This window comes from Ixodes scapularis, unplaced genomic scaffold (assembly GCF_016920785.2).
Source record: "Ixodes scapularis isolate PalLabHiFi unplaced genomic scaffold, ASM1692078v2 PGA_scaffold4__175_contigs__length_147842914, whole genome shotgun sequence".
NCBI lineage: Eukaryota > Metazoa > Arthropoda > Arachnida > Ixodida > Ixodidae > Ixodes > Ixodes scapularis.
In genome coordinates, this window is record NW_024609879.1 from 104658596 (window position 1) to 104673314 (window position 14719).

A 14719-nucleotide genomic window follows, 5' to 3' on the forward strand; every position below is an offset into this window, starting at 1 on the left:
CGCCCGGGAGAGAGGGAGGGGGAGAGGGTGACGCGTGCGATTCTCTCATTGGTTCGAAGCGCTGCCGTCAGCACGTGTCAAGAAGGGGAACAAGAGGGACAAAGGACAAACATATGTTTGTCCTTTGTCCCTCTTGTTCCCCTTCTCCAGGGATTACTTTCGTCATTCTTGTCCAGCTCGCTTGCACCTTCGCATTTAATTGCATTATAATGATGCGTAGTTTATTTTTGTAATATTTTTTTTTTCTGGGACGCCCTACATGCTGTAGTTTGAAACGGTCGCGCGTCCTAACTCTTCTTCTCTACAATTTTTTTTTTTTTTTTGTGCATGAAATAAATTTTTTGAAACGCGTGTCCCAACCAAACTGTTAAAAAAAAGTTTTAGGTACTTTGTAATCTCAGCCGTAGATGTTTCTAGCCAGCTGGGCATAAAAATGGTACCGGCCAGGCTCGTATTCACTGAATGCAGACCGTAAGGATTTTCTGATTGCTTCTAAAATTCTTTGTTATCTAATGAAACATGTATTCTTAGTCTGCGTCACTCGCGTCTAACGCGGAGCGCAAATTCGTCTGCTCCTTTTTCAGTGGTCTTGACGCCGTCAGAACGCAGAGCTCTAATTGGATCCAATTGAAAGATAGTGGGTAGACCTCAACGCAAACTGCCTTGAAGACAACCCACTATCCTTGAATTAGTGCCAATCAGGGCTCGGCGTTCTGACGTACACCCAACCCCAGCAAAAGAAGCAGACAAACTTGCGCCCCGCATATCTCAAAAAGAAACCGAAACAGCGCAAGTTAAGTAAATAATGCTTTGGGCAATTTTAAATACCCATCACTTTGAATTTGTTAATTATGTTATACCATTTTTATATATGTGTAACTTTGATATTACTTTTCATAAAATCATTTGATCGCCCTGCCATAAACAGCGTCGAAAATGAACACTTCCAGTTGAGCTAGCCACATTGATTGAAGGGAGGTAGTGGGGGAGGTACACAAACATATGATTGATTTTTCCTCTCTTTCACCGTTGGCGTTTCCGGTGTTTCCACACGAAAAGTGCACCTGTAATGTTTCACAAATTCGCGCACGTACTTTATTTAACGCTCTGTCAAACCCGGAACTAACTGTGCCCTCGTCGCGATGCCAGCGAAGATCCAAGCCGGCCATGTTCCCAAAATGTGTGAAGTCGAAATGTCAACAAACGCTATCCGCCGTGACTCAAAATGAATGGCCACAGTTAAAGTAGCCGCTGGGCCCTGGGCTCCATCCAGTATCATGGATATGAATTCTCTCCTGCATGATACCATTGGCGTTCGGGCCAGTCATGTTAAAACTACGAGCCCCGACAGTGCCGTGTGCGTGGTAAGTGTTTGCGGATAAATTTTCGGAAGTAGTAATTAAGGTTTGTTTATTGGAAACACAACCAGAATGCTACCTTTCTGGTAAATTTGATGGCGGTTTTGAGTCTGCTTCAGAGTTCAAACCCGAATGTGTGTTTGGTTTCCCGGGTCGTAAAAATGCAGAGAGACTCGATGTGATAGTTTTCTGTGATGAATCGTACGCGCACCAGGCAGCCTACAGCCTCGGGATATGTGCTCTTTTTTAACTTCGCCACAGTGAGTGCCACTGACAATCACATGCTGTAGAGAGTTTGTTTTCCCTCAAGTCTTCTGCTTACTTAAAAAAAAAAAAAAAAAAAAGAAAGAAAGACTTGGCGTTGACTGAGGTTAACAGTTACACTTCAAGCAGCTTTCTTAACATGTTCGAGCAAGAACTAATGAAAATGCCGCAGGATGGCTTCATTGTAGATCTGGTATTGTGTGTCAGTGTTGAAGAAACTAGCAAGGTGCCAGCAGAAGAACATCTACCTTTTTTGCTGTTTGGAGCACTCATTTCATGTGCTCACCTCACTTTACCAGCTGCAGCTAGCTTTTCAAAAGCCGACAGACACAAGTTCTGCACGAATCGCAAATTCGTCCAAAACATTCCACTTCACTATGAGCCATCCATTGCATCCAGTGCTGTGAATGTATTATGCCGGTATCCGTAGCATCCTCTGCGATCCGTAGCATCCTCTGCGATCCATTGTGAGATGAAACAAAGTACAGTGGAAGCTGTGGGAGCTGGTGCAAGAGCTTGAAAAAGAGCATCCTGGAATCTTGTGGCATGCAGCATCTCGCTTTTTCAGGACTTTGAAGAGGTTGCATCTCTTAGCAAACCATTGTGGCGGCCACCCTTAAAGGGGTACGGGAACAAAAATTAGAATATTCAAATTTCATTCGAAAATGAGTCAAGCATGACGGATAATAACCATAAATGATAATTGCACATTTATATTTTGAACGACTGGCTGTATTTTTCGTTCCAAAGAGTGCACTCGATCAAGCGCTCGAAGAGCAGCGAACGGAGAGGGCGATGCCTCATAGGATATCTGGCGCAAACAAAAACAAGATGTCAAACCAACTCGCCCAAACAACCATTCTTCTCAGAAAGAAGAGATTTCCCGCATTCGTGACGTAGCAATACTGGCGTGGTTATGAGCTTTACCGTTAATGGCGTTGTCAGCATTGTGGTGGTGTCAATAGCGTCAACGCGTTACAACCGAGCCGTTCAAAGTACCCGTGGGGTGACGAGTGTGTGGCTGGCCCAAAGAGCACGTAGCTTTCATAACACTGTCAGCTTAGGGCTGAATGGGGTGGGAAAAGCAACTTTTGTCCGAGTTTTGAGCGACGGGCTAATCTTCTTGGGGTAGAATGACTTTCTCAGTACACAAACGAGGGTCGGAGAAAGAGGGGATTCCCTCCTTTCCGTCTTCTTGGACTGTTTGGTACAATACGCGATTTGTGAGTTGAGGAGGAAAGCTAAAAAGGCAAATGTTGAGATTCCAAAGAGCGGCGCTGCTCTGAAGGAATTTGCTGCGTCATGGCTACGTAGCAAGTTCCCCAACGTTGCTAGATTACCTCCCAAATAGGCTCCACATGCATCCACCAGGTGCACATTGAAAGATTGTTTAATTAGCTTTAAAATTAGTTTGCTTGTGTCTTTCAACGAAAGACCGGTATTTTTGAGGTTATGTCACAACATGCAACACATTAAATCTAAAAAATGAGCCCTGGAGTTTCGTTTACCTACCCCTTCAAAGGGGAGCCGATGCGGTTTTATAATTTGAAAAGCTCTGAAAATCTGGGAATGTTATTAGTAGCAACAACGTAATCGCTGATTTTCCGTTCCCTTTTGAAAAATATGCTGTTTATGCCGACTCCTGCCCAATTTTGGCGTCGTAACCTAATTTGGGAGACAAAATTCCATGGCAAGCTGCTGCCAGCTCAGCTTTTATTTTAAATGGCATCAATTTCTCTTTAAAGCTTCCAGGAGATTCCTTTCCAATGAAAGCCCAAGTAGGACCAAGCTGTAAGCCACAAATTCAACTGGGGCATTTTTTGAACACTCTGCATCCCTGGTGGAAGAGCCTTGCTCTTCTGCCTTTTGATGCTCTTACACAAAATTTCAACTGTTAAAGTTGGTTCGACACATTTAAGGCTGCTATTCCAGCAGCTTTAAATGCGTCGAATCTATTATTAACAAACCTTCCTGTCTGGCCTACACACTCCCTGCCAAACGTCAAAGGTATTGAATACACTACTACACCCGCGCATGCAAGAAGCGGGCTTCGTTGCTTCTTCGAACAGTTAAAGCATTTGCGTCTGAGTCTGATCGACTGTGTTGCAACCAGTTGTGAGCACTTACTATGAGAGAATGCACTGGTGCCACCTACTTAGTAACCGTTGACTGCCTTCCTCCTCCGTACATATATTACGCTTCATTCATTGTGTGGTTCAAATAATTCTGACAATAAGTGGCAATTTCTCGTAGATAGTGCATAGATTTGACCTTGCTGATGCCGCACAACCATTGGTCTAGTTATACGCAGATCGGAAGAGTTCCACCGCTACTCGATAGGTGGAGCCAACGTATTCGCTCGTTGTTAGGGAGGCTCAAGTGAGGGTGGGTGCAACTGCTAGATCGGCGATCACGGGACATGGACGCCATTTAATTGCTAAATTTTGCTGGGAGTCTATGGGGCAAAGGTTCCTTTTCTTTCCTAACTCGGGTCATAGAAGCCCATTAAGGTGCTTGAATATTTTACACGAGGTATAAATGATTACTTTGCCATAGCCACCAGTTTTGTTCCGATAGGTTAAGTATTTTTTTAACGCGAAAAATCGTAAATTCCGCCATCTTGGACGTTGCTGCTTGTCTGGCAACTTTGCTTTCTCCGCTCGACGTTTGCAATTCTCGGAGCGAGAAGGAAGCGAGAGAGGCTGCGCCAAGGCGCTCGTTGCTTGCAATGGGAGGCGAGAGGAGGAAAGGCGCATGGAGCAACCGAGTTGCAACAGAGCGGGCGCCTGCTCTCGTGCAGGCAACACTGGCGCATATCCTTTCTCGAATCCTCTCCCTCAGGCGCCGCCATTAAATTGCAAACGCTCTCCAGGTTTTGAGTTGCGCCCACCCTCACTACAGCCTCCCTACTCGTTGTAAGAGATGTTAAGGGGGTTTAAGATACATGGTCGTCAGCAGTCGCAAGTGTGTGAACCACCTTTTTCGAGGGGTCGCACATTGTTGTGACAACGGCCCACTACTTGTCCTCCTTTCGTCTCCCAGGTGCACAAAGAGTGGCTGCAGCAGCTTGTGTCGGGAAGGAAGGTACCGGCGTCGTTTCGACACCAGGACCACTTAACAGACACGGAGTGCAGCGTGCTCATTCACCAGCCTCCCTCTGCGCTCTCTCAGGATTTCTGCTTTGTCACGGTCGTCCGGATTCCCAAGCTCACAAACAGGTGAGCTCGTGGTGCTGGCCCGCCACAGCTGATTTAACGCGGTGGACGGCGGCTCAGAGGCAAAGTGCCAACCTACGGGTCCCCAGGTGGCGGGTTTGAATCCCGGCCGAGGTGCTCGCTATCTGACGGAGGCTCGTTTGTAGCCGAGATTTCGGTTGCACGTCAGAAGTCCCCCTGTGGTCCAAATTAATCCTCGGCCCTTCATTGGGGCGTGCCAAATGACCTTCATTGGTTTGGCACATAAAAACCCCAAGTTTAACTTTGAATTCAAGCTTATTGGCTCGTATTTAAGTGCGATCGTGAAAGCAACAATTTAAGGGGTGTCCAAACGTGATACTTTAGAATGCACGAGGCGACACTTTTCCGTCATACGAAGTGAAAGTTGTTGGGTAGTCCGTTTTCTGTTTCGACGTTCACCGGGCAAACATCACGGCTTTCCTCCTAACCTCCTCCCCTTTTCTGAGAAACCTCGGTGCTCGTCAGACTCGAGGTCACATGCCACCTGCCAATGGCGTGCCGTTTGCGTGCCCATCTGTTCTGCCGCACCCACGTTTCTCTCCCTTTCCCGTTTTTTTGGGACTCGGAGAATGGCGGAAGGCTCAAGCGACTGATGGACATCACACGGCCAGCCGGGCGTGTGATGTCAGAACCACGTGATGAGCGTGTTCTAGGCCTGCGTGAAGTACCTAAGCGGACTTTGGTAAAAAACAAGCTTTCTCCCCCAGCAAAAAAAGAACGGACGATAGAGGAGCGTCGCGCTTTATTTGGCGAACAAGTGTCGCTTCACGTGTTCTTGAAGTGACCTGTTTGAACAGCCCTTTAGCAGTTTCTCTGAGACTAGAGTGTTTCCATTCTCCCACGGCATCTGGACATGTCTGCTAATCCCAAAAGCTTGCCGTCATAGATTCGTGTCACTGCGGTTGAAGGAGCCATGGAGTCGATCGCACGACCTCGGCTACCTGGAGCTCGTGCGGTATGTCTCGGAGACCAACTATCGCAACATCTGGAAAGAAGCCAACAGTGCGAGCTCCAAGCCGCGGGGTTCCCAGGATAGGGGCTCTATCAAGCTCAAGCCCGTCAAGGCAAGTGGTTTCGCACATAACGTTGTCGAAGGGGCCATGCAACAACTTTCGGACTTTGTTCAGATAATTATGGAAGTTGCAATATACCTAGCTTTTTTTAATAAAATAAAATAAAAAATAGATACGACATATAAGGCATTAAACTGGCTATCGAAAGCCACGGAAACTCGTTGTGCACGTCCGCTTTCTGCGAGCAACTTTGGGCACCACAGCGGTGGAAAACGCTTGGGGTCGGCATGTTTGAAACGAAAACTTCGAACAGTGGCGCCGGTGGCAGTGACTCGGTTGCGGAATTTGCAACGTCGATGTGGAGAGCAATCCCACGATGACGCGCGGGCAGCCCGCACATCCTGCTCTAGCCCTCTCACTATGGTAGCGGAGATTGGCAGAGCAGAAGGAATGGTTTTATGTGCAGATGGCGCTACTAAATCGATATAATAAAATTGTGTTGAAGATACGAGGCTTTTGATGTATTTATTCATGTGGAAACTGCTAAATTGATGAAACATAGCCTGATATTAACCAGGCAAAGACACATCTTGACCGCTTATTACGAGGCACCTGGCTTGACGTCGCACTGTAGTTCCCATGGCTTCCACTTGCAGCTGCAAATCTCAAAATATTCTAGATTTTTGCTTTAATAATGTGCAACCAAATCTCAATAGTAATAAAAAAAATGTTTTTTTTTTGTTTTTTTTAGATATAGTATGTAAAAATTACAAGCTGCAAATTCTTTCAATGTTAAAATCAGTGCGTTGCCCCCTTAATGTACACCCTTAGCGCGGACACGGTGGCGACGCATTTACACATTTCTATATTGGGGTAATGGCGGTCACCGAATTTTATTATTTATGTAACTTCCTCGAATAAGACCTCTATACCAGAATAGTAAGTCTGATGGCATCCTTTCAATTGTAAGAGAAAACAATTATAAAAAACAGCAAGTGCTTGTTTGCACTAACTGTGTCGTGCCGTGTACTAACAAAAAAAAAATGGCTATGTCCGTGCGTCCATCAAGATTGCTTGTATAGTAAAAGTTATAAATAAACTTTATTATGGGTGAAATTTCTCTTTTCGTTACAGGAGTACAACACTGCAATTCGAGAGATCTTGTCCAGGCTGTATGTGTGCCCTGTCATACAACGGAGCGGAGATAATGATCCTACGGAGGGTGAGATCTCTTTCTGACTCTTAAATATGGGCAGACTTTGTTCACAAGCATCATGACTTGTTTCTGGAAAGAATTGAAAAGCACAAGAAAAATCAAACGACAAAATGTGTCTCCACTTTCAGAATTTCGTCAAATTTGTTTGTTGTCCTTATGATCACAATTCGTTTTGTGGGATTCATGTCATTTTTACTTATTTTTCTAGATAGAGAGTTCTGGAAATAAATCGGGCTATCACTCGACCGTACGTGGCAGCTCTCGAAGAGCATGGCACACAACTCCCCCTTTCCCTGCTACATATACATACATATACATACATACACATATACATGTACACAGCAGCTGCCTTGACCAAGGCGGCTGGTGCGCCCCACCATCATGTTTGAATAAAGTTGCTATCTATCTATCTGTCTACTATAGTGCAAACTATTGGAACCATAGATTTATGTTCAATAATTCAGACAGATGGTGCTTGGCTTGGGTAACTTCTTCCCTAAAAAAATATTCCTTCGTGCCAAAAAAAAAGGTGCCTGTAAGTTTTATAAATCTTCAGAATTGTCAAAATTCACAAAACTAAAATACTAAATCTAGAATTTTGTAAATTTTCGAAATATAAGATAGTAAATTTTGCAAAATACAAAAACATACAAATTTTAACAACTGAAAAACAGAAAGTTAGTAAGGTCTTACAAAATGCAAAAATTGTAAAAATTTACCAAAATGTAAATTTGTAAAATTTGTGAGCAGGTGCTGAACCGGGGACCCCACATCCGAACCTGGTTCCGGCCCACTGTGCTATAGAGACTGCCTCAGAGTTCCTGCTGTTCCTGGACTTTAGGGAACACACCGCGGAACACTGCGCCATGTTTAGTGCTGCCGTGCTGGTGGGCTCTCGTCTGCTCTTTGTGGTGTACCAGTTGCTACGTCTGCTCCGTTACCTCCATGACCTGGGCTTGCCATTGGGGCCCGTAACGCTGGGGTAAGTTGAGGCAGATGCAGTTCTTCGTTTGCTCTGTACCCCTCACCTGCTCTCTGTTTGCTGTCTGCTCTTTGTCTGCTATGTACCATTCTTCCACTATAAATTCTTTGTTTGTCTGCTTTGTACGTTTTGTCTGCTATATACCTTTCTTCTGCTATGAGCCCTTCATCTGTTACATACTCTTCTGCTATGAACTCTCTTTCTGCTTCAAGCTCCACGTCTGCTGTGGGTTTTTTTTTTGCTCTGTATTCTTTTTCTGCTATGTACTCTTCTGCTACTCTACATTCATCTGCTGTGTACTCTTTGCCTACTAAGTACTCTTTACCTGCTATGTACTCTTCGTATGTTATGGACCCTTTGTTTGCTATGTACTCGTTGTCTGTTATGTACGCTTCGTAAGCTGTCAATCGATGAAACTGTAAAAATGTTTTTTGAAGTATAATGAAAAGGGTATTTCTTTTATGCAAGTACTATCCTGCAGCAGCCAAATAGTGACTTCATCACGTAGTGCTTCTGGCTGCTCTATTGAGCGCAAAGTCGCAGATCTATTGTTTGGCTGTTGCCAGGATAGCACTTCCACAAGAAAAGACATATAGAACCTTGTTGATACATTCTCGGTTGATACGTTTTTCCGGCTGTTGCGTTAAAAAATGCCGGTCCCGTTTTACTTCCGTAAAGATACATGTATTAGTTTCCTGCCTGTTACATTTGCTTTCCCGGTTGTTACGTCCAAAAGTGTCGACATCGCAGTGCGCCGGGTGCCTGGCTTTCACGCTGGTTTCGAAGCGAAGCAAAGCAGAACCATGCAATGTGGTTTGCACGACATTCGTGGGCACGCAGATGCCCGTCTTCCCTTTACTCCTTTCCCCCTCCTTTTCGTCTCTCTGTCTCCTTACTGGGCATTGCTGAGCTCTGCCACAGCTTCCTATCTTGCCCAGGTGTGACCTTGGAGCACTGCTCGGACGGGGAGCGAGGCTGGCGAGGCGGCAAACGCTCATTCTTTCTTGCTCTCTCTTTCATCTGTCCTCTTTATCTGGCACTAGCTGCACCCGCATGCATGCCGCACTTCTAGTTTCTGTTCCACTCGATTGCTTGAGCCGTGGTGTTTTGGAGTACGTACGTGCGCTTTGGCGCCCATTCACGACGGTCATGGCATCGTGAAAAAGGAAGGCACTCTCTTTTAAAGAGAAGTTTGATACACTTCAGACGGTGGATCGCAACCCCAGCCCGAAGAGATCTGACATCGCAAGAGACCTCGGACTCGCGCCGTCAACTTTGAACAGCATCGTCGCCAAACGAAAGGAGGTCGAGGCGAAAGCTCGAAGTGGCAGGCGGATATTACGCGCTTTTGTGAACATGTCTGAGTCCTCAACAGTTCTGTATGTACACATAAAATAAACCAATGTATAAGAGCTGCTTTCTATCTCATGTAGAACCCCCCGAAGTGCGATATCGGTCGTTATGTTTTCCCGTATGGTACTTTTTTTTTTCGCGGTCGCCTGAAAAACATATCAACAAGGTTCTACTGTAGTTTGCTTGTTCTGTACAAGTTGTGTGAGCATTGCAGTTTTCTGTCTAAATGCTTTTGAAATCATGTAAACCAAGGCCACTAACAAGCTTCCTACTGCTTTAATCAGAGATCTGAGCCTGGATCATCGGTTCTGGCTTCAGGCGACACCACCTTGGTGGCTAGCCCTCCAGCAAGATTCATGGGAGGAGACCTTTGTTGCTGAGGAACCATTAGCTAAGACAGCAGTTTGTCCTGAAGGTCAGTGTCTTTTCTAGCCTATTGTAAATCCGCAGAAATTTACGAGCCACACCTTTCTGGTCCGTGACTAGAATAAAACTTCGCTTGAGTCGTTCCTTCACCTACACATTCTAGTTTCAAATATTTTTGGAGAAATTTTTTAACGATTAATCGAAACATCTTACCCTCTGTTCACAGTGTGCAGGTCTAAAGTTAGCCAGCATTTTTTCCAGAAAGCCTACAGATATGTGTTTCATAATTTGTTGGTTCTAAAATTTGTCAAAAGATTTATAAGGATTTAGTATGCTACATTCCTCTCCTATGCGAGCAGAAATCACACCGTATCACACCACTGACCAATGCAACCATTGCAGTTGTTGCCATGGCGGCAGTTGCCATGGTTATGCCGCTCAGCGGCATGAAGCGACATAATCTTTGCTCACGTGTGTTTCACGCTTTAGACTGCGCTAGTTCTGAAACCTACACTAAGAAGAGATTTTAACTTTTTTGAAGGTATATATGGATAGCATTGAACAACTCTTAGTGGCTGCTTCATTGAATTGAAAATTTTATTTTCCCTTTGGAGACATGATGGCTGCTAGCACGACAGAATACTGGGTTTCGACTTGACTGCTTTGCTAAGAGCCGATTAGTTTGTTTAAATTTAGTCATGTGCTAATAGTAGTGGGTTTTAAGTCCAAAGTGAATTGTGTTTTCGGCCGAATATTTTTTAACTGCATATCGAATAGTTTCTCCAAGTATTTCAAAACTGTTGCACCATGCTTAAACGAAAACCCAGCTAAACTCGTGAAGGTTGTCACTGAGCTTCTACTTGTCTATTTTGTAAGCTAATTTTAATCAAATGATATCTGTAGACTGTGACCTCAGAAACTCCGATGCCTTGCGATGGCAACTAAACGACGAATTTGACATGAAGTGAAACCTAGAGCGATTCCCAGCTGTACCTAATTGAGTGGATTTACAGTCCTTGCTATTTGCGAATATTCCGTCTTCATAATGTAATTTAAACAAACAAACAAAAGTATCACGAATGACAAATGCAGGTTGTCGGGGCACCTTGCCTGACAGATAATCTTGCATAACATTTTGAAATTTTGAAAATTTTTCCTGCAATGTAGATAACAACATTCACAAAGTTTCCATTTCTTTTTAAATACACCAGGCACGCTCGTGCAGTGATCGCTTTGAAAGTATTTTTCTCAAGCACGTAATTGCAATATTCATGCTTTTCCAAGCAACAAACGCGGCGGGTAATCCCGTTGAGTGCGCTTCTTACCGTGCACCCAAGCACTGCAGAGAAGCAACATTTGTGCAGCTCGCTTCCACGGGTGTTGCTTCTCTGCAGTGCACTCGTGCTTGGTAAGGAGAGCACTCATTGGGGCTAACCCGCCGCGATCAACACTTGGAAAAATATGAATAACTCAGTTCATCTCAAAGCGAATATTGAATACTGTATTATTCGAAACTACTATTCGAAGTTACGAATATTCGCACAACACATTTGTACTACATAAGGTCTGGATAGCAATGAGTAAAGGGCAGCATATTTCAAAAACGTGCTGTGCTCGAAAAAAAGCAGACAAAACAACAAACAGGAAAAGTGGTGGTATATACACACATATTTTATACTTGATAGAAACCAGGGTTGTAAAAGTTACTTAAAAAATGTACCTAAGATACAGTTACAGTTACTCATACGAAAATGTACCTAGGTGCGTATCTAGCTACTCGCTTAAAAATGTACCTAGGTACAGGTACAGTTACTTCAAAGATACTTTTTATTTTCAAGTCAAGTATTTTTCTCAAATTTGTCACATTATTATTGGAAGTAAACCCTTTGTATGCTGGGATGTACACAAAAAAAAGTTTGATAAACGTGCTTTATTGATGTCAATGTTTTAAGGAAGGAAGATAATATTTTAATGCAAGCGCGTTTAAGGGCTCGTGTCACAGAAAATCCGTCGGATGTCGGTGGCGTCGGTGGCGTGACGGAAAATTCCTGAATGGTCGATAGGGTTGTGACGTCACAGCCACTTGACTTCGCGCGGGAATTTCAAACAACCCACAACGCTCATGTGAAACGTGACGTCACGCGTGGAATGAAGGTGGTTAAAGACACACGAATTAATGATCGCCGCATGTTCCAAATGATCCCACTTCATAAACTAATTCATTTGCCTTAAAGAAAAATTTTAAGAATTTACGCAGGATCGCACCCACGACCCTTCGGTTGCGAGCCAGACATGCTACCAACTAGGCAACGGAGGGCTTGGGAATGGCACTGCGATCCTGCCGTCATTGGAGTGCCTCGATGTCTGGCTGTGTCAGAATAAAGGCATTATGGCATCGAGTGTTGTCTGCGCGTGCCGAGCAAAGACATAAATATACCTTGCGGGGTAAATTGGCACCAAAGCACTGGCAAAAGCTCCTCGATCGCACCGGGAGTGTTGTATCATAAGAATTAGGTCGTTGTGTGACTCAAGAGCATGAGAAGCGATTGAGAAGGCCATGCGAACGGGGCCCGATAACTCTATCGCGTTCAACTCTTAAAGGCAAAGATTAATCGTCCTCCCAGTTTTTTTTTTTTTCTTCACAAACATTTTCACTTTTGTAAAGTGCAAAATTTGAGTTCGATTTATTGCATGGATAAACTATGTGATGTTAACTTGCTTTACGACTGTAATTATAATTTATTTTCAGTTACATGTCATATTGTATTTCTATGATTTTGACGAAGTGAATACAAAAGTACCTCTAAAAAGTAACTTCACTTAGTTACAAGTTATTGGAAAATGTACCTAAGATACAGATACAGATACTGAGAAATGAAAGTACCTAGGTTTGTACCTCAGGTACAACAAAATTACCTAGATACCGATTTACAGTTACTTGTACCTAGGTACTTTACAACCCTGATAGAAACCTAGAGAGCAACCTTTCGTAATTTACTTAAATTATTGAACAGTGAGGAACATAGCATAAAAGAAATGACATTCTCATATTAAGAACAAATATAGTTAATTGCTAAGTAGGAACCTCAGTATTTCTAATTGCAAAAAAAAAAAAAAAAATTAATTTAGTGCCAAGTAAGAACCTCACTGGTTCCAAAACGCATCTCATGTTCGAGTGCTCGTACGAAAGTTTGGGTGCGCGCAAATGGCTTCTCGCCTCATGTAGCAAGTTGGCTTTTATGCTGAATCAAATACATGTTAATCGCATCTTTGAGTGTGGGTGTGTACAGTCGGGACTAACATTTCCGTACCACGGGAGCGGTGGCTGATATGCATTGCTGCACCTTCTGATGGCACGGCACCTGATGTCGAGACCGGCGCTCGAAGGAGGCTGATTCAGAGGCATGGCCAGCTGGCCAGCTGGCCATGCCTGGGAATCAGCTAGAGAGTAGGATTCGCCAACCTTGCAAGCTTACACGGCAGTGCGCACCGCTTTTGCGGCAACCCTCCTCGTCCGACCCCAAGACAGTAATTTCTTTATTCACATAAAAAATACATAGAGCATATGCTCCCACTAGCTGACCACTGCAAGTGAACTGCCTAATGACGGGTGAAATTGCTGTTCACCCCAATGACTTGCGTCACGTGTTGCAGCAGAAGCTCGTAGAGGGACGCCACTAGCTCAGGTTGTGCACAAAGCGTTTTTGTTATCAAATGCGCCTGAACCGCCTTGCGAATGCGGTTCAACCACCAAAGTGAATGAGGCATTATTGCCACCCAGGGAGCATCGGCCCTGCTACCGGCCTTTCGTGCTCAAGCGTGGCTTTCAACTACCGGCACACCACTTTGTCTTTCATAATTCTAATATCCAACTCTTGCTCTTTCGCAAAAGTCAAAGTAAACAATTATTTCGCATCAGAAAGCTTGATTTACTTGGTTCCTTGCATTTTTTAATATTCCATAATATGATCAGCATGAGTAGAATTTAATACTCTTGAGTCTTCTATTTTCAAGTGCACCTCATGGTAACATTCTGACAAGGGCCAAACTAGTCGTGAGTCTTCTATTTTCAAGTGTACCTCATGGTAACATTCCCGCAGGGGTCAAAACTATTGTAGATAATCGGTCGTCATATCGTTCGTTATCTGGCGATGGAAGTCACCACAAGCACGGCGCGCACTGCTGTATAAGCTTGGGAGATCGACGAATGTTTCTCTTCTGCTGATTCACAGGCGCGGCCACTCAGGCCAGCCGGCCAGCATGGCTTCTTAGCTCACATTACGTGTGCAGCTTTGCACGCATGCTTCCGAAGCGGTGCCATGCGGCGAATTATCCAGAATTTCAGCGCGACTGCTGGAAATGAAAGAATCGGCATCCCTGCGGGTATGGAAAGACGCGGATGCTCCGAGCTTTACAGGGGGTACCGAACCATCGGAGGGCACAGCAGCGTATATCAACCACCGCTCTCGTGGTCCGGAAAATTTTATCCCTGACTGTACATCTTTTTAATATATATAAGTGTTGTAACAAAGTGGCCTGATGTGATTGGGGTATGTGGGCATAGTCTACTACCACTTTGCCTTCAAAGATGACAAATAAGGTGTCTCTTCCGCAGCCTCTAGCACGAAGGGCAGAGGTGGTTCATCACTACCACCTCTGAATGTGCTTGTGGATGAATGGGTTCGAGGGCGCATGAGCAATTTCGAGTACCTCATGGCACTGAATAAGGTATGGGCCACTTCTTACCCTCCCTGATCGCACAGGTGTCTGCGAATTTTACATATTGATGCAATATTTTTCAATTCTTGGCGTGTAGTTACATGCATGAAACAAACTGTGTCTGAACAGAAGGCATGTGTAGCCGCATATGGAGCCTTGTTAGTCTTGTTTGGCAATGTGTTGTGTTGTCATCAGCACTCTTTACAATTGGA

At 44.4% G+C, this 14719-nt stretch overlaps 1 protein-coding gene across 1 annotated transcript in view; it reads left to right on the top strand.

The window, feature by feature from the left end:
- Nucleotides 1-961: 961 nt before the first annotated feature.
- Nucleotides 962-14719, top strand: part of LOC8053530 (WD repeat-containing protein 81) — a 79263-nt gene continuing 65505 nt past the window's right edge. Inside the window, exons 1-7 of the mRNA XM_040215607.3 lie at nt 962-1364; nt 4665-4840; nt 5745-5922; nt 7006-7093; nt 7838-8069; nt 9707-9837; nt 14404-14516. Of these exons, the coding sequence (XP_040071541.2) occupies nt 1230-1364; nt 4665-4840; nt 5745-5922; nt 7006-7093; nt 7838-8069; nt 9707-9837; nt 14404-14516 (1053 nt within the window). The 5' untranslated portion in view covers nt 962-1229. The remainder of the gene's footprint in view (nt 1365-4664; nt 4841-5744; nt 5923-7005; nt 7094-7837; nt 8070-9706; nt 9838-14403; nt 14517-14719) is intronic.